Source organism: Peromyscus californicus, unplaced genomic scaffold (assembly GCF_007827085.1).
Source record: "Peromyscus californicus insignis strain IS unplaced genomic scaffold, ASM782708v3 Scaffold_11__1_contigs__length_118956290, whole genome shotgun sequence".
NCBI lineage: Eukaryota > Metazoa > Chordata > Mammalia > Rodentia > Cricetidae > Peromyscus > Peromyscus californicus.
The window spans coordinates 90,229,645-90,249,106 of NW_026294402.1; the positions used below are offsets into that span (position 1 = coordinate 90,229,645).

Consider the following 19,462-nt stretch of genomic DNA (forward strand, 5'->3'; position numbering starts at 1 on the left):
GAGAAAGAGAGGGCCTTTCAGATCCTTCAGGGGTCGGGGGACCAAGGGACTGTGTGTGATTATGTTGCCAAAATCCAGTGGTCAGTGGTGTTTTAATTATGTGCAGATCTCAGAGGTAACCAGATAGTACTTAATGTAAACATGTTTCCATAATTGACCTCTTTATTTTTATATTTAAAGAAATACTCTATAAAGTACAACCCAGGATATGTGTTGGCCGGTCGCCTTGGAGTGAGTGGATACCTTGTTTCAAGGTTTACAGGAAGTATTTTTATTGGAAGAGGATCTAGGAGAAAGTAAGTTTGTATTAGGGATATTTGCTTAAAGTGGCAGAAAAATTAAATATAGAGATTAAATGCTTACTATCTCAGTATTAATTTTCTCCAATTCATGACTGTGGACTAAGTTGCCCATCAGTTCCTTCTGTGGTGGTCATTTACATGAACAGCAGCATATGCTTTAGATGCTTTCAAGACAGTATGAAATTTTAGCAGCTAACCTTGAAAAAAGGTATCAGAGGGTGTGTGTGAGCCTTGGGAATATATTTCTGTGAATTTTGTTACTTTCTTTTTTTCTAATTACATAATTTATTTATATGCTTTCTTAACTTGGATTTTAAAACCTGTCCTGTAGTTTTTTTTAATTACTACTAGTTAGTAGTAACCATGCAAACTAAAATGTAGAACAATCAGAACTGAGCTTTTCTGAAAGTTGAAAATAATTGTTGGGGTTGGTGATGTAGCTAAGTGTTATACCACTTGTCTGGCATGCTCGGGACTTTGGATTCAATCTCTTAGCACTGTTTAAAAAAAAAAAAAAAAAAAAAAAACTTTTATTTTTGAACAAATTTTAAAACACTTGTATGTATATGTGGTTTAAACTTAGCCCTCATGGAGACCATAAAGCAAATGTGGGTTTAAATCTCAAATTCAACAAGAAGAATGAGGAAGTCCCTGGATATACAAAGAAAGTTGGGAGTGAGTGGATGTACTCATCGGCAGCAGAGCAGCTTCTCGCAGAGTACATAGAGAGGTGAGTGTCCAGCCAGCTTCTCCCCAGCCTCTCAGCTCAGGCATGTATTGTCTATTTTGCCTGGCTCATACCCATTTGAAAGGGAGAGTATGTCCTTCAGTACAATGTACAGCAACAGCTAGGCATGATGGCATACACCTCTAACCCCAGCACAAGGGAGGAAAGGTAGAAGGATCAGGAATTAGAGGCCAGTCTTACCTGTGTAATGCATTTAAGGCCAGCCTGGGCTATGTGAGACCCTGTTTCAAAAAAAAAAAAAAAAAAGTGCAACAACATATTTGCATTAATAATCCCATAGGAAATGTGTTACCATTTTTTATTAGTAAGTGCTAAGTTACTTAGAAAAAATGTTTTCACTTCTGATTTACAACTTAATGTTCTTCATACTGTTGCGCAGGTTTCTATCCTCCTTGTCACTGAGGATCCCTGTGTTGGTTTCATAGGCTCTCATAATAAAGTACCACAAGCTAGCTGCTTTCACCAAGGTGGACTTCATTATCTCACAGTTCTGATAACCAGAATTAAGATGTCAGCGGGATTATAGTCCCCTAGCTCTCTTACTTTCCTGTAACTTTATGTGTTACTTGGCTTGTAGATTGATCATTCCAGTCCTCTATCTTCAAGTGACAGTCTCTCTCCCCGTGCGTTATCACCTAAGTTTTCACCTGTGTCTATCTTCCTTTCTCCTTTTTACAGTGGTACTAGTCATATTGGATTAGAGCCCTCTCTACTAGTTGTCTCTAGTAGAACCTCAGTTCCAAATAAAGTCATATTCTGTATCTATTTTAAAATATTGTTTTAAATTTTCTATTTGTGCATGTGTGTGTATGCACTAGAGTGCACATACTCACACTTAGGGAGGTCTGAAGACAACCTTGTCAGGGAGTTCTTGATGACCTTGACATGGTTCCAAGAATTTAACTGAGGTTGTCAGGCTTACATCATCAGGAAGCAAATACCTTCATACACTGAGCCATCTTCCTGGCTCACCATTCAGATTCTTTGGAAGGGGATCATATAGTTCCATATTGCCATATGAAAATTTAGCTTGTTTCTATACTCATTTCCATATTTCCTTAAAAGGTTACATTCAGACTTCTTTTTCTTAACTTTGAGATTTAACAACTCCTGCCTACCATGTTCATGGCTCTGGGTTTGGTCTGAAGTACTACAAAAAATAGTTTTTATTTTTCTAGTTGTCATATATCCATTGATTTCCAGCTGTGAAAGGGTTGTCTATGAGTTCCAGCTCTTCCTCATTCTCTCAGCTCCCTGGTAGACATGAACATATTTCATACAGTTTTTATTACAATTTTGGGTTAATTTTATAAGGTTTACATGGTTATGATAAATACTCACAGCTAGACCATGTCATATATTATCATTACATTTTCTTACCTATCCACACTTTTATTTTCACTGTTTTTTTTTCAGTTGATTGACATCTGTACACATATATATGACCTGAGCTGAAAATTCTGCTGTAGAGATGAAGAGTTCTCTTAGTTTCATCTCTGTCCTTAAGCCTTTGGTGTAGCTAGAGTTTTCCTGCCTGGCCCACAGTCAGGACAAATCTCTCTCACCTGCCAGTCCCACAGCCGCTCAGACCCAACCAAGTAAACACAGAGACTTATATTGCTTACAAACTATATGGCCGTGGCAGGCTTCTTGCTAACTGTTCTTACAGCTTAAATTAATCCGTTTCCATAAATCTATACCTTGCCATATGGCTCGTGGCTTACCGGCATCTTCACATGCTGTTTGTCATCTTGGTGGCTGGCAGTATCTCTGACTCAGCCTTCCACTTCCCGGCTTTATTCTCCTCCTTGTCCCGCCTATACTTCCTGCCTGGCCACTGGCCAATCCGTGATTTATTTATTAACCAATCAGCAACACACTTGACATACAGACCATCCCACAACACTTTGGTCTCTACTTCAGCTAAAACTGGTGACTCTGAGCTTATGGCCCAGCTCTTGGACCAGAGACGGTCTCTATGTCCATACAAATTCTTCTATTTTCTGGCTCCCATTCCTTAATCTTTATCCCCATGTTGATGGTACATTTAACCACAGTAACTGGTGGGGATGGGGGTGGGCGGCTTTGTGTCTGGAAGTACTTTTTTCTTTCTCCTACACTTAATTGTAACTTGTCTAGGTAGAGTCCTAGACCAGAGATCCTTTTCACTCAGGATTCTGAAAGCGCTGCTCCATTCTTTTCTTGTCTCCTTTATTGCCATTGATAAGTCCTGTGAGTCCTGGCTTGATTCTTTGTATTGTGATCTATCTGCTTTTTCTAAAAATACTATTGTTTCAGGTTATTTTGTATGTATGAGTGTTTTGTCTGCATGTATGCCCATGCACTACTATATGCCTAGTGCCTGTGGAGGGCCAGAAGAGAGGACATCATATCCCCTGGAACTAGAGTTACAGATGGCTCTGAGTCACCATTTGGGTGCTTTGAACTGAACCCTGGTCCTCTATAAGAACAACCAGTGCTCTTAACCTGTAAGCCATCTCTCATCCCCTTGGTGACCTATATTCATTTTCTGGACTCTTTCTGTCAGTTCTGTTGACTGTGATGATATGTGCCTTGGTACAGATTTGTTCCCCATCTCTTCTGTTGGTTAGCCCCTAGAACTGATAACCGTTACATTCGGGGACTCTGCCTTGTGATGTTTCTTTAATAACAACAAAATCAACCTTTTTTCTGTTCTTCCTCTGTGGGACTCCTGGACCAGTTTTTGTCTCTTCCTTCTCTTCTTCTCATCCCTTTTCCGTACTGTCCTACTCGAGGAGACATCTTCAGTTTTATCTTCTTCATTGGTTGGACGGTTGGTTGGTTGGTTGGTGGTTGGTTGGTTTTGTTTTTTTGTTTTTGTTTTTAAGGACAAGGTCTCCCAGTATGGCACCCCTCCCCCGAGGCTGGTCTCAAACTCAAAAAGAGTACAGACTGGCCTGAAATTTGTAAACCTCCTGCCTCAGCCTCCTGAGTGCTGGTATTATAGGCATGCATCAACATACATTCATCATATCTATATATAAAATGAGTGGAATGTCTTTCTTTTTAATGTGTCTGCATATACCACATGTTTGTGGGTGCCTGCAGAGGCCAGAAGAAGGCATCAGATCCCCTGGAGCTGGAGTTACAAGCAGTTGTGAGCCACCTAAATGTCTTTATTTCCATTTTCTCCAAATTGTTTTTTCTCCTCTATTTTATTTATTGCACCTTTTATGTTAGAATTTTTTTCTCCACTTTCTAATGCTTCTTGGTGTCTGTATTTAACAAGGATTTACCAAAAAGCCTATTGGGAATTTAGTGCACTTGGGTGGGGCTTATCACATGGGACGTTACTATTTCTAAAAATGACCTTCTAATATTCATTACCCTGTATGTATATCTTCTCTCTAACTGGCTAATTTTTCCTAGAGAGGTATCTTCTAGCCTTTTCCTTGCATGATGGATGTAAGGAACAAAACTGACTGCTAGTATTCTGGAAATTAACCAGGTAAAATGGGTTTTGTTGTCCCATGGATTCTGTGGTTACTTCCCACCCACCCTAGATCTTTCTTAGACTGAAGGAAATTTTCCCCTGGTAGTAGTAATGCTGCTAACAGCCCTCCACCTTCTGGAATTTTGTGGATAAAGAGAACTACCTCACCTAAAGTCATGTTCCCTTGCCACCACACAGTTCCTGGTGCAGGAGATACAAAAGCAAAGGCAACCTCCTTGCCCCAGCCCAGGACAAACTCGAAGGGCTGCCCCGGTTTGAGATCTTTGTGGGACTGGCCAGGAGGTTCACTGAGAACAGTTCACAGCTCAGCGTCTTCGGTGTCCATTGCCCGCTTCTGCTTGTTTCCTTTCCCCTCCCCACAGTGTTGATTTCCAAGTCTCCCCACAAACTGCAGGTCTGTCTCCTCAGAGTCTGCTTTCGAGAGACGCGATGCTTCTGACATGCTATATACTACCTATGTGTGCATGAATTCCACATACAGCTCAGCACCTGTCCTTTGCCCTTGTACCATCCCTGCCCCCTACAGCTCTCTGTCTCTGGTATAACCAAAGCTAGGGTATTTCTTGGCTAACCTGTCTAAAATATAACTGCAGGTATTTATGCAAGGGTGGTAGCAAGTAAACAACTATTCCAACTGCTTGCCATACACATTTTCAATGTAAATGCTATTAAATATGTCTGAAGCCTATAATTCCTGAATGTTTACAGATTCAAAAAAATCTTGGACTTTTTTGTGTACCTATTTTTTTCAGTTGTATAAGTTTATTGTGCATATTTAAAGAGCAGTTCACACATGAGAAACTGAACAGGGAGTAAGAAACTCGCTTTTAGTTCAGCTCATGAAACACTAGGCCAGAAGTGTTGTGGCCTTTTATGTGATTGGCAGCTGCTCTTTCTTCCGGTGACTTGTCCTATTTGTTTATTCGGTTTATTCCTGTCCATCAGTTCAGCTGCATCTCATCCATCCAGTGTCTAATTTCTAAAAGTTTGTTTCCCCATTATAGGACATTACATACCCCATTTCTCTTTTTTGGTCTATGTCCAGTTTTCTACTTTATTGTTATTTTAGTGAATTGAGGAAGGACCAAAGATTTGTTTAATCTGCTTGGGTGTACCTGAGAGTTATACATGATTCCAAAAGAAACATAATTTTGAAGACTATCAGAAGAAATTTAGAAACTGTTATAATTTGCTACATTATGAAATGTTCCAGCTCTGTTACAAAAATTAGAAAATTAACTTTTAAAACCTATACATTATTGTAGCACAGTTATCTTCCAGCACTGAGGAAGCTGGAGCAGGAGGATTATAAGTTTGAAGTTAGCCAGGGTTACATAGGAACCCTGTCTCAAAAACAGTGAACTCACAAATACTGTTTTCATACATCTAATCCCTCATATTTTAATCAAAGAAGAATCACAGTCATAACTGGACTTTTTTAAGCAATTGAACTATTTCTCTCAGCCAATGGGAATTTCTTGGAGCTATAGGAATACTCTATCAAGCCTTTTAGTCTCATTCCTTATTAATACGACCCCTTAGTAATACTATAATAATCCTCAGTATATTCCACATGTCCCCATTAGAATCCAAAATCACTTAACAGGAAGTTTATATGAAGATAATTGCATATTTTAAGGCAGTGTTTTATTTCTTTGTTGACTAGAGCACCGGAACTGTTTAGTTATATAGCCAAAAACAGCCAAGAAGATGTGTTCTATGAAGATGACATCTGGCCTGGAGAAAATGAGAACGGGTGAGCAAGATTTGTGGTACTTATTGCCCTGTAGTTCAATTCAAAACTAGGTTTGAAAGTTCAGCTAATGTTACCTTTTATTTTATATTGTTTGATTTTTGCTTTAATTTCTTAAATCTGTTAATTCACAGTTCCCAGAAAATTTTTATCAGATTCTTAATATAAACCCTCAGAAAGTTTTAATCAGTGTGGAAAAATTACTGCTGTTTTTATTGTAGTGCTGAAAAAGTTCAAGAAATTATGACTTGGCTCAAAGGACACCCTGTCAGCACTCTGTCCCGTTCTTCCTGTGACTTACACATTCTGGATGCAGCCATTGTTGAAAAAATTGAGGAAGAAGTTGAGAAGTGCAAGGTACTAACTTTCAGTAACCATGGTTACTGATGAGAGCTGAAGTTAAAATGGCCAACTAATGTATGTACTTAATGATTCTCATTAATACTGAATAATCCAGTGTGCCAAAACTATGAATTTTAAAATTTGTTTCTTTGTAATATTTCTAATTATATGATTCTCGTTACAATGGAAAGTTTGTGGATGAGAAATAATGATGATTTCCTCTTGGTCACTCTTGTAATTACATTCTTTAATGACACAGTTGAGAGCTAGTGAGATGGCTCAATCGGTAAAGGTGCTGATGATGGGAATTCAATCCCAGGATGCACATGGTAGAAGACGACAACCAATTCCCCGAAAGTTGTCCTCTGACCTCCACATTTGTCACATGGTGTGTGCACTCAGACCCAGGCACATGCACACACAGAGACACACACACTAATCTCTTATTTTTCTATTCTGCTATTTCAAAACAACAAACTTAGATAGTTGACTTAACCTGTTTTATCCTTTTTAAATAAACGGTACATTAGAAGTAGATTGGTTATGTTAATATTTGTTTAAACTTTAATTTCTCTTAATGATGCCTTGATGACACACTCTTTTTTGAATTACTAGCAAAATCAGTTAAAGCTTGGGCTCAAGAGCCATTCCTACCACCGTGAACTAAGATTCTTTTTCAATATTTTAATTTTTTCATGCCTCCATTTCATCATTGGTAAATCAGTAATAAAATAATGCCTACCTCATAAATTATGATCATCAGTAAGATCAGCTTGAATAAAACATGTTATCTTCAGGACTGGGAATGTGGCTTAGTTGATATAGAGCTTTCCTAAGATACACAAAGCCCTGATCTTATCCCAGCACCACATCAAGCCAAGTATGGTAGTTAGCATGCCCATAATCTCAGCACTCCAAAAGTAAAGGCGAGAATCAGAGTGAGTTCCAGAACAGCCAGGACTGCACAAAGAAAGCCTGTTTCGAAAAGCAAACAAATTGGCCTATATATACTAGTGGTAGCAGCACACTCCTTTAATCCCAGCACTCAGGAGACAGATCTCTGAGTGAAAGCCAGTCTGGTCTACAGAGTGAGTTCACTGCTATGAATGCTGATGGTGGTAGTGTTTGGATTCTCATGAAATATACTCAGACTCTTTGGTGATAGCCACAAAAACCTCAACTGCATGACTTTTTTCTCTTTGAAGAAAAATTAATAGACTCACAGCCAAGAGAATTGTTTTGTGTAATGTGTTTTTAGTACTGTGAATTAGGCAAGGACATTACCACTGAGATAATACCCTCACCCCTAAGAGTTTAATTATTCACACCAGGCACTGGAGAGGTGGTTCCATGGCTAAGAGCACTTAGTGCTCTCGGAGAGGACCTGGGTTCAGTTCCCAGCACCCATATGGTGTCTCAAAACCATCTATAACTTCAGTTCCAGAGGATTCAACTCCCCCTTCTGCCTTCTGCAGACACTGCATGCATGTGTTGTATTTACCTACCTGCAGGCAAACATCTACACACATACAAGTAAAATGAGTATTGAAAAGCTTTTTTCGGGCCAGTGAGCTCATTTGGATACAAAGGATTCTCTGGTTCCCATTTGCGGTCCCAGAACGTAGGAGGCTGTCATAGGAGGATTGTACCAGTCTGAGGCCAGCCAGGGCTAGAATGAGATCCTGTCTCCAAAATAAAAACGGGCCTAGGAAGATGGCTCGCGCGATGGGAGTGCTCACTGTATAAGCCTGAGGCCTGAGTTCAGAAACCCTGTACTCATAGAAGGCCAGGCGTGGCCATGCATGCTTGTAACCCCAGCACTCCCTGGGGGGTGGGGGGGGACAGAGGGTTTAGGAGGCAGACAGGATTTCTGGGGTATGCTAGCTGCCAATCTAGTTGGGGGTAGCAGTTGGAAAGATAACAGCAAGTTTCACGTTCATGGAAGAGCCCCTATCTCAAAAGTCTAAAACAGAACATGATAGAGGAGGACAGCTGATCTCCTCTAGCCGCCTCACGTGTGTCTGTAGGCACAGAAACACTCATATATACATCATCTTATATTCACACACAACACAATTTTTTACTCATTTTTTATTTTCCAAACATAAAATACATATACAAAATTATAGTTTATTATTTTATTATAACATGCATAGAAGTAAGACAGGAATTTAAAGTGTATTTATATGTGAAAGGAGTGTAATTAGGGTTTAGGTGTGTTATTGGAGTAATAAGGAAAGAAGAAAAAACTAAATACAACGTTCTGAAAATGATATAAACTTCTTTATAATGCAGGGCCATCATTAAATGAATTTTTCAGTAGCTTTTAGACTAGGATGTGCTTCAGTAGTAGAGCACTTACCTACATGTCTAAGGTTTGGATTGGATCCTTCACACCACACACGCACAATGCGTTCTCTTATTAGACAGTAGTAATCATACTGGAAGAACAGTTTTAAGCATTCTGGGTTTCACTCAAGAGCAATGATTCTTAAAACTTGAAGGTACAAGTAAATGACCATGGACTCTAGTTAAGTACTTGTTCTGAAATGCCAAATATGGTGGTGCACAGCCATAATCCTAGCACTGGGAGGTGGCTACAGGAGGGCTGTCATAAATGTAAACCCAGCCCATGCTTAGCAAGTTCCAGGCCAGCCAGGGCTAAAATAACGAGACTCTGTTGAAAGGAAAAGCCAGAGGCTGGGTCTGTTTGATTCTGACCTGCAGAAGATGGCCTGTGCCACGCCTCAGAACAGTTGCTCATTCCCTGAGCTCTGAGCAGAGGAGAGGCTGCACAGGACTTCATTTGCAGTTCTGACAGAGCCATAATGGATTCTGTGAGAAGCCACACTCCAAAGTGCAAAGCCATGCTGGAGAAGTGACGCTTGCTTAGATGTAACTGTTCCTGGCCAGGAACCTTAATTGTTGTTCTCCATCTCTTGGGAAAGTTTCTGTTCATTTTTGTTTAAGTTTTAAAAATAATTAACTTATTTTAAATTAACTTTAAAATAAAATTTAAAAGCAAAATTACATATACACAAGATATCATATTTAGAAAGAATATTTAATGACCTATTTTTTTTCTTTTCTGTCAGTATGAAATGGGTTAGTTTTAACTATAAGTTGTCACAGTTATAGATAACTAGACCTTTAGAAGATGCTTGTAAACTTGACTGCAAGAGCTGTGGATATCAGATCTGGGTTCAGGAATATGTCAAAGGAATATGTGTTTATGAGAAGTGGATATACTGTATACACAGAAATAGGAATGAGTGTGCCTGCAGACCAGCAAAGGGACAGATGGGGACAATTTCAGATCCCAAATCAACCTTTTTTTTATTTGTTTTGTAACAGAGTCCAATTTTTTACCTGTGTCCATTTCCCTGGCTGTGCTTCCCAACCTCCTTCATGGCTAGATGTGACCACAAGATGTTACAGTCAGAACCTGGGAGCAGAACCGTTATGGATAGCTCCCAGAATGGTTCACTGAAAGCTCCTACCCACTGTTTAACTTACTCTTCTAGCATAAGTTTTTCATCTTTACTCTCTTCACTCCTACCTGAAAGACTGAAAAATGGTGGCTTTTTTAGCTATGTTAGTCTGCCTATTTTAACAGGTTAGAAAGAAAAGACTTTATTTAACAATCATTTGATCCTAGTAACCCAACCCCTTTTTCCCTTCCCTTTTCCTCTCATTGTTTGGGGGGAATATTAGTGATTAGTTGGTTGGTTGGGTCTTTTAGTTTTGGTTGGTTTGGTTTAATTTATATTTTCTTTTAAAATGACAGAATAAATTCTAGTCTGTTTCAGCAAAAACAAAAAAGCAACCACCTGGTTCTGAGTCACTTGGTCTAAGGTTAAGACCTGAGTATACACTCACATGCCCCAGATAATGTTTTTGTAGATAAATGCTTCATACTTTTTTTCTCTTTAGTATAAATCTTCCTTAGCATGATGACTGGTGCCTGTAATCCTGGCACTCAGAAGGCTGAGGCAGGGAGATCGTCATTAATTTGAGGATACCTGTGTTACAGAGTGAAACCTTATCTCAGAAAAACTTTTATTGACTATTCTTTGTAATTCTTCTTAGAAAAAAAATACATTGTATAAAGTTCAAAACAAAATATAATCTTCCAGGCTGGAGATTCTGCTCAGCAGGTAAGAGCACTGACTGCTCTTCTAGAGGTCCTGAGTTCAAGTCTCTACAGCCACATGGTGACCCACAACCATCTATAATGAGATCTGGTGTCCTCTTCTGGCCTGCAGGCAGAACACTTTATACATAACAAATCTTTAAAATATATAAAATCTTCTGTATTAAAAGTAAGTTTCTTAGGCTTTACATAGTAAGCTTGTGTCTCGGGTTGCCAGTTACACATTAAATGTGCTCACAGCAAGACTGCTGATACAGCTCCAAGTCATGTGCTTTCCTAGCACCACTGAGGACCTGAAATTAACCACCAGCACTGGAAAAGAGGAGACTCTGCCTAGACCTACTCACCTACCCATGCTGTAAAAATTGATCTGATTATCCTCCTTCCCACTACTTCACTTGAGTAGTCTAAAGTATTAATCCTCAGTGTACTTCTAACTTTGAATTTTTCTGTTCTGTGCAATAGATACAATTTACTGGGGCCAGTGAGATGGCTCCGTGGGTGAAATGCTTGTCATCAAGCCCAGTGACCTGACTCCTTCAAGGTGTCCCCATATCTCCATTTCTAGGCCATGACACATATGCACGTGCACGCGCATACACAAAAATAGAATTAAAAATAAATATGATTTACATATTTAGCTTTAAAACTTATAAATAAGAATTGAGGGCCATGACATGTACCTTTAATCTCAACATTTGGGAGGCAGAGGCAAGTGGATATCTGTGAGTTCAAGGCCAGCCTGGTTCACATAGCAGGTTCCAGGACAACCAGGTCTACATAGTGAGACCTACTTCAAAAAAATTAGGGCCAGCAAGATGGTTTAACAGGTAAAAAGCACTTGCCACCCCGTGATCTGAGTTTGATCTCTGGGCTCTTCATAAAGGTAAAGGGGAGAACCAGCTGCACACATACTACCTAAAATAACACAATTTAAGAATTTAGGCTATATTCATCTTATAAATATGTATTTCACTCCTGCAAGTGCCAAACCTTAGGCATTCTTAAAATGTAATCCCTTTATTTGGCTTTATAAAATACATAGATGTTGAAACTGTTGAATGGTTTTGTAATTTTCTATTTGGATTTTTTTCTTCAGCAAAGAAAGAATAATAAGAAAGTACGAGTAACAGTGAAGCCCCATCTGCTCTACAGAGTAAGTATCTGTAGGGAATTGAAAGTCACTGTTTTCCTTTGAAAACACGGAGGAAACAGCAATTGTCTCAAGCCTGCATGGTGGCATGCCTGGAATGCCAGCACTTAGGAGACCGAGTCAGAAGTCTGCTGGTTCTTCTAGAGGATGGCTAAGGCTGTAGGAGAAGTTTGCACTCGGTGTGGGCTACATAAGACCATGCCTCCACAAACACACACCGTTTCCGGTGTAAGGAGGAGGCTCTTTCCTTAGAATGCATGCTCTCTTCTTTTCAGCCATTAGAGCAGCAACATGGGGTCGTCCCTGATCGGGATGCTGAGTTCCGTCTGTTTGATCGCGTTGTGAACGTCAGAGAGAGCTTCTCAGTACCAGTCGGCCTCCGAGGCACCATCATTGGAATTAAAGGGGGTAAGGTTTCAGAACTTGATGTCTGCAGTGCATTCACATGGTGAAGTAGAACACAGTTTTGTGTATTGTGTGCCTCTAAGCAGAAAATAAATCAGAGAAAAGGCTAAATCCTTTTATGTTTTGAGTGTTTTTACCTTTTGGTTGTACTTTTCAAAGAAAATTCTCTTTTTCTCTTTCACATAATCATCTGAGAAGTGGGTGAATGGAGGGGAAATTGAGAAGAACTATTGATAATTTGGTAGTTTATGTATATCACACTATAATTAAATAAGGACTTAGAGGATATACTACATTTTTATGAAACTAAAAGGAAATTTTCATCACATCGTAAACTTTTGACAGATCTTATTCATAGTTTTACCTTAATTTGCATTATAATCTATAGGTTCGAGTAAGCCTGATAATCTAGAAATCTTTCAAAATAAACACTATGTTGTTTACAGTGAGAAGACTTTAGATGATTGTACATATTGACTTGACTTTTAGGAATCCAACTAGATTATAGGCAGTTGTGGAGGTCTGCACTTGTAGTCACAACACCTGGGAAGCTAAAGCAGTAGGATTACCCAAGTCCAAGGCTAACCTTGGATCCATAGAAAATTCCAGGCCAGTCTAGGCTACAGAGTGAGACTGAAAAAATAAGAAAATGGGGATAAAGAGATCGTCTGTAAATGTTTGCTAATAAGAATAAGGACCCACGTTCATCCCAAGAACTCATAAAAACTTAGGTGTCTTAGTTAGGGTTTCTGTTGCTGTGATGAACACCATGACCATCATGAGAGAGGAACATCTCCATGAACAACATGGAGAGGAATGGGTTTATTTGGCTTACATATCCCAAGTTGTACTCCACTGAGGGAATGGAAGACAGGAACTCAAACCAGGTAGGAACCTGGAGGCAGAAGCCGTGGAGGCGCTTACTGGCTGACTCCCAAGTGTATATTGTGTGTGGGTGTGGGTACATGTGGAGGTGAGGAGACAAGTTGCAGGGGTTAGTTCTTGCCTTCCATCATCTGGGGTTCCAGGGCTAGTGCCCCGGTCTTCAGGCTCGTCAGCAAGTGCCTTTGACACCGAACATCCCTTAACTGCTCTTTTTAAATAAGCATAATAACTGAGTGATATTTTACAGAGGTGGAGATATATGCAGGAAAAAAGATACAGCCATACACCAACTAGATTGACTCAAATGCAAAGGGGGTTTGTGGTGCAGCTCAGTTGGTAGATTGCCTGCCCAGCATGCGGGCAAAGCACTGGGTTCCGGCTCTAGCACCACAGGCAAATGCAGAGGCAGTGGGAACAGAAGTTCAAGGTCATCCCTGGCTGCATGGTGAGTTCAAAGACAGCCTGGGCTACATCAGGCTTTACCTCAGAAGAGAAAGGAAGGATGGAAAGAAAGAAAATAAGGCAGTGTGCAGGTGCCAGCAGTGCCGTGGAATGACTAGAACCTCTCCTACATTGTCAGTGAGAATGTGGACACAGGCACTTCGGAAAGTAGTTTGATAGGTCTTTTTTTTTTTTGTAATTGAAGACGGATATTTTTATTTTTTGACACAGTCTCTTCATAGTCCAGGCTAACCTCAAACTCATGGTCTTTGTCCATTCGCATCCCAAGTATTGAAATTTGTTTGTGCACTACCAAGTCTGGCTTTGTTTGTGACATGGCCTTCCTATGTAACCAAGACTCTCCTGGAACATAGTATGTTGCACAGGCTAATCTTAAACTCAGCATCCTCTTGCCTCAGTCTCCCAAGTGCTCGCATTATAGGTATTCTAAAAAATCTTTTTTCTTTTTCTTTATGTGTGTCAGGGTGTGTGTGTGGAGGGGGATGTGTGTATGCTCACTTGGGTGCCACAGTGTGTGTATGTGGAGATCAGAGGACAATTGGCAGGAAACATTCCCTCTTTCTACCATTTGAGTCCTGAGGATTGTACTCAGGTCATTTCACCAGCTATAAGTTCTTAAAATACGCCATCTTCTCAGTCATTCCATTCCTAGATACCAACCCAGAAGAAAAGAAGACTTGAATTTACACCAAGCCTTGTGTAATAACCAAAAATTAGAAAAATCCAAATGCTTGTCAGTAAGTGAATGAATAAACTGGATACTACATGATGAAATGCTTCTCAATAATAAAAAAGAAAAAAATGGTACATTCAAAATGGATGGCTCTCAAAATGATGGTGTTGAAAGAAGCCAAACAAAAAAGAATATAAGCTATATAATCTTATTTAAATAAAATTTTAGATATATGCACTAGTCTATAGTGTTTTAATAGTTTTCTAATCAGTAAGGTGTGCATAACAAAATAACACAGAAGACTTTGAGAATAACTATCTCACTTATTGTGACTTCTTTAATTACGTATGGTAAAGTTTATTACATTACATAGTTTAAATATGTAATATCATATGCCAACGTTAATTCAAAAAATTTTAAATGCATTCCCTAATACTTAGTAACTTCACTTCTAGGGAAGGATTAGCCTACTACATAAAGGACACGTTTATGTGATATTCATAATAGCATTCTTATAATAGCATAAATTATAAACTGTGTCCATTAGCAGAGAAAACAGATCAGTGATATATAATCATAGATAGAATACAAGAAATACTGAGGTATATTCAGAAAGTAGGAATGAATCTCATGATTTTGAAACAAATACAAGTGTGTTACAAGAGTATATTCTCTATCTTTTATATATATATATATATACATATATATATATACACATATATGTATATATATATTGCTTAGAACTTTCAAAACACTACTATACATTATTTCAGATATGTCCATAGATAGTAAAAGTGTAAAGATATATATAGGAAACGAAACTGCCAAGGTAAAGGTTGTGGTTGCCTTTTCAGAAATAAGGACACAATGGTCTTCTAAGGCATTTGTGTTATTTCTTGCTTTGGATGACAGTCAGTGTGTTGTTATGTCATTCTTCATATTTAAAATGGTTTTGTGTGTGTGTGAACTTTTAAAATAAAACAAATGCTCTGAGCACTCTTAAAAACTTGCTACTGGCTTCTCGTATGGTTTATCAGTCTGACTCCCTCTCTTCATCTTTAACAGCTAGTAGAGAAGCTGATGTACTATTTGAAGTATTATTTGATGAGGAATTTCCTGGAGGCTTAACAATAAGGTTTGTATTTCCACATAATAACTGTTTTTGAATAGTCCGTGCAGCCTCTCTCTGACTTTGTGTTATTTTTACATGTGTTTGCCCACAGTTTGACGCCATAGTTGCTCCCACTGTTATAACAGTAAGACAGACATTTTGTCTACCCTTTAGAGTTTCCATTTGAGCAAAGGAGAGTCAGCACCTGACTGTATTATTTCATTAAAATGTGACAAGTACATGAATAGTGGTTAACTGGGCAAAGATGGAAGAATAGAGTGAAAAGTACTCAGGAAGACAGGCTAGAACATGCAACAAAGAATATTTCCTAGTTAAGTGACTTGAATAGCGCTAGCTGAATTCAGTGACATGTAAGTCTTTACTGTCTAATGTAGTGCAGTTGTAGGTGCTTAGCCAGATTGTAGTGGCCCGAGGAGTGAATGGCTCTATAGTAAGGGAGACAGGAAATTTGATTCTGAAGGGGAAAGGCAATAACTGGAAGTTATCAGGTTTAGCAGTAGAGTTGAGTTGCTTTTATTTCAAAACAAATGAAGATGAAGTCATTTTGAGGAAGCTCTAATACGAAGTTTAAGCTGACAAATTACCAAGTTTAAAGTTACAGGAGATAATAGTTAGGATGAACTTTCTCATTTCGACTTTGTAATAAAGATTACTAGAATGTTGGAAGGAAGAAATAGGATCCTTTTCCAGCTTTTCTTTCTTAATTTAACTGCAAAGCTGACATGACCTTAATTTCCTTTGTGTCTGTGTTTTGGTTAGTGGGTAGTTATAATTTTCAAACTCCTCTTGTTTAGCCTCCTGACATAAAATCCGAAGTCTATACTGAGTGGTTTTTAACAATGCCCTTATTGGGTCAGGTAGGTGGTGCAGCAGGTGCAGGAGATTGCTGCCCAAACCTGGCAGTGAGGGCTAGCCCAGGACACAGAGAGCTGAAGGAAGGAGAGAACTGATTGCGTCAAGTTGTTCTCTGACCCCTGTGCACACTGAGTGATAATATAAAACTTTTATTGTGTTGAAACTTGAATGTGCTTCTTCCTCTAAGACCTTCCAGTTTGTACTCTTCAAATGCAGCAACAGAATTTGGATCTCTTATTCAGTTGTTCGGTTGTAACTCCGCTTTGCACAATAAGTGCATATATATTTAGTATATATATTACATGACTTTTTGTTTTATGTGTGTTTTGAGACAAGAGCTTGGTCAAAGTTGTCCTTAAACCTAAGATCTTCCTTCCTTTACATTCCAAATGCAGGAATGGCAGACAGCCATGTACCAGAACACTGTCAAAAAATACCTGTATGTTTTAGGCTTTGGGTTTTGTTTTCTTTTTCATTGTTTTAATTTCTTTAACAAAAGATTTCATCTAGGCAGACTAGTTTCAAACTTGAAATGTAGCCAGGGCTGGCTTTGTACACCTGATACCCTGCCTCAGCCTCTCTGGTGCTGTGATTACAGGCATGCAGCACCATGCCTGGCTTGGTTTGTTGTTGTTTTCTTGATATCTTTTTCTCCTAGTCCTAGTTAAGGGCATCTGATAGAGAGCTGTGTGAACAATCCCTGCATGCATACTCACTTATAATGCAGAATCAGTACTATGTGTCGTTCTCATGAAAACACACATATTGTAGCAACCTGAAACTCATAAAGGAACTCCACTTTTTCAGTGTCCTTCAATAAAAGAAGATAGTATTTTGAAAGAGGAAAAGTTTTAGGCAATAGAGTTGAAACAGTTGACAAGACTCCCCAGTCCCCTTTTCTCAAGTGCAGGGATCCAACCCTGAACTACATTACCAAATTTCTTTTGCTTTTGGTTTTCTTCCCCATTTTTTGAGGCAGGTCTTACTCTGTAGTACAGGCAGCCTTGAATGGCCTGTGTATCTAAGGATGACTTTGAATCCCTGATCTTCCTACTCCTGGCTGTCAACCACAAGCATTATAGGCATGCACCAGACCCACCACTAAACTAACTTTTTAATCACAGGTGCTCACCAGGTAGGGGCTACCGACTGCCAACAAGTGCCTTGGTGAACCTTTCTCATGGGAGTCGATCTGAAACTGGAAATCAGAAGTTGACAGCCATTGTGAAACCACAACCAGCTGTGAATTATTGCAGCTCAAACTCGTCAGTTTCATCTGGGCACCTGGGAGGACTCAACCATTCCCCTCAGTCACTTTTTGTCCCTACTCAAGTAAGTTTCTCATTTATTTCTCTCCACTCTCTTTGCAAATCAAAAATCATAGAGAACTTCTAAGTGGAAACTTGATTTGATTGAGTTTTCTTTCTTGATTTAAAAAAAAATTGATACAGAGCCTGATGTAAAGATACAGTTTTTATTTATTTTTGTTTTATTTTTCTGAGACAGGGTTTCTCTGTGTAGCCCTGGCTATCCTAGAACTAGCTCTGTAGCCCAGTCTGGCCTCGAACTCACAGAGATCCACCCGCCTCTTCCTCCAGAGTGCTGGGATTAAATATGTGTGCCACCACCACCTGGCTCAGTTTGCTTTCTTATAGGAACCTGGACCACCAGCCCAAGGGTGGTACTGCCCACAGTAAGCTGGGCCCTCCCACATCCATCATCAATCAGGAAAATGCACTACAGACTTGCCTCCAGACATTTTCCCAGTGGAGAGTCCCTCTTCCCAAATGACTCCATCTTTTCCATTGACATAAAACTGAAGAGCCCATCACTTACATTCTTATGTAATCGAAATGTCCTATGATACCTTAGGAATGACAAGAAATTTGAACCATAATGGGAGATGATTATGTCATACTCATCAAAAACAAGTTTTAATTTTAAAAAACCTGTAATCCTAGTACTTGGTAGTTGGAAGCAGGACGCTCAGAAGTTTGAGCTCATCCTCCACTACGTGAGAGTGAGGCCTCCTGTGTAAATCCAACAAGAAACAAGTTTCAAATCCTTGCCGTGCACTTCATGATCGTGTTCTTCATCTTTCTGAGCATCAAAATTAGGTTATTGTCTGTGAGACAGTTTTAATTCCATGATTCCAAGTCTTAGGCTTAGTCATATTTTTTAGTACAAATGCCATGTATGATTTATCATTGCAAAATTGATATATGTTTATTATAAAGCAGTTTGAAAAAAACAGGTAATTAAATGTTAATAAACACAAGCAAAATTCTCTCCAATTACACAAGTAAGCACAATTAAGTTTTTCTTCTTTAGGGGTTTATTTCTTTTGAACAGGGTCTCACTATGCAGCTATGGCTGGCCTAGAACTTGCTATATAGACTAGATCAGGCTGAACTCTGAGAGCTCTGCCTGCCTCTGCTTCTACCTCCTAAAGGCAACCCCACCTCTACTGGCCCAGTGCTAAGTTTTGGTGCATGGTTTTTCCAGTCTTAATCTGCAGGAAACGATTTACCTCCTGTAGCTAGTTTTTAAAGTTATTATACATTATTTCTGTGTAAGATGGAGATGTATTTGTTTGTTTTTAGGCAGGTTCTCACTGGGTGGCCTGGCCTGGAGTTGGTATTCTTGCCTACACTTCCCAGTACTGGGATTCTAGGTGTGTGCCCAAAGGTGAAGGTTTTTAAATAAAGTCTTGAAGTGAAAGATTGAATAAGTTAATAGTTTAGCACATTAGAAAACAAAAAATCAGTCTGTTGGTGGGGATATTGTTTATCATCCTTTGAAGGGAAGTTTGAGACAGGTTCTCACATAAGCCCAGGTTGACTTCAGACTTGTTACGTAGCTGAGACTGGCCTCAGACTCCTGATCTTTCTACCTCCACCTCTATGTATCATCTGTATAGGATGGTTGGCTTGGACTTCAGTACTTTTCAATAGAACAATTGAGAACCATATATTTATGAAGACTAGTTACATTCCAGTACAGTACATAGCAATCACTATGCTCAGCTTCAGAGCAGGGAAACTGGAACGTTCAAATAGTGAAAGTTAAGTGTCTTGTTTAATTATTCAATAATTTTAACAAA

The 19,462-nt window shown here is 39.2% G+C and overlaps 1 protein-coding gene across 4 annotated transcripts in view; it reads left to right on the top strand.

Annotated features, from left to right (window-relative positions):
- The window catches only part of Xrn1 (5'-3' exoribonuclease 1), a 112,681-nt gene that overhangs the window by 61,697 nt on the left and 31,522 nt on the right, over nt 1–19,462 (top strand). For all 4 annotated transcript variants that reach the window (XM_052717086.1, XM_052717065.1, XM_052717056.1 and 1 more), the window contains 8 exons: nt 181–296; nt 886–1,032; nt 6,213–6,302; nt 6,521–6,656; nt 11,894–11,950; nt 12,223–12,355; nt 15,438–15,507; nt 17,484–17,691. In XM_052717086.1, the coding sequence (XP_052573046.1) occupies nt 181–296; nt 886–1,032; nt 6,213–6,302; nt 6,521–6,656; nt 11,894–11,950; nt 12,223–12,355; nt 15,438–15,507; nt 17,484–17,691 (957 nt within the window). The remainder of the gene's footprint in view (nt 1–180; nt 297–885; nt 1,033–6,212; nt 6,303–6,520; nt 6,657–11,893; nt 11,951–12,222; nt 12,356–15,437; nt 15,508–17,483; nt 17,692–19,462) is intronic.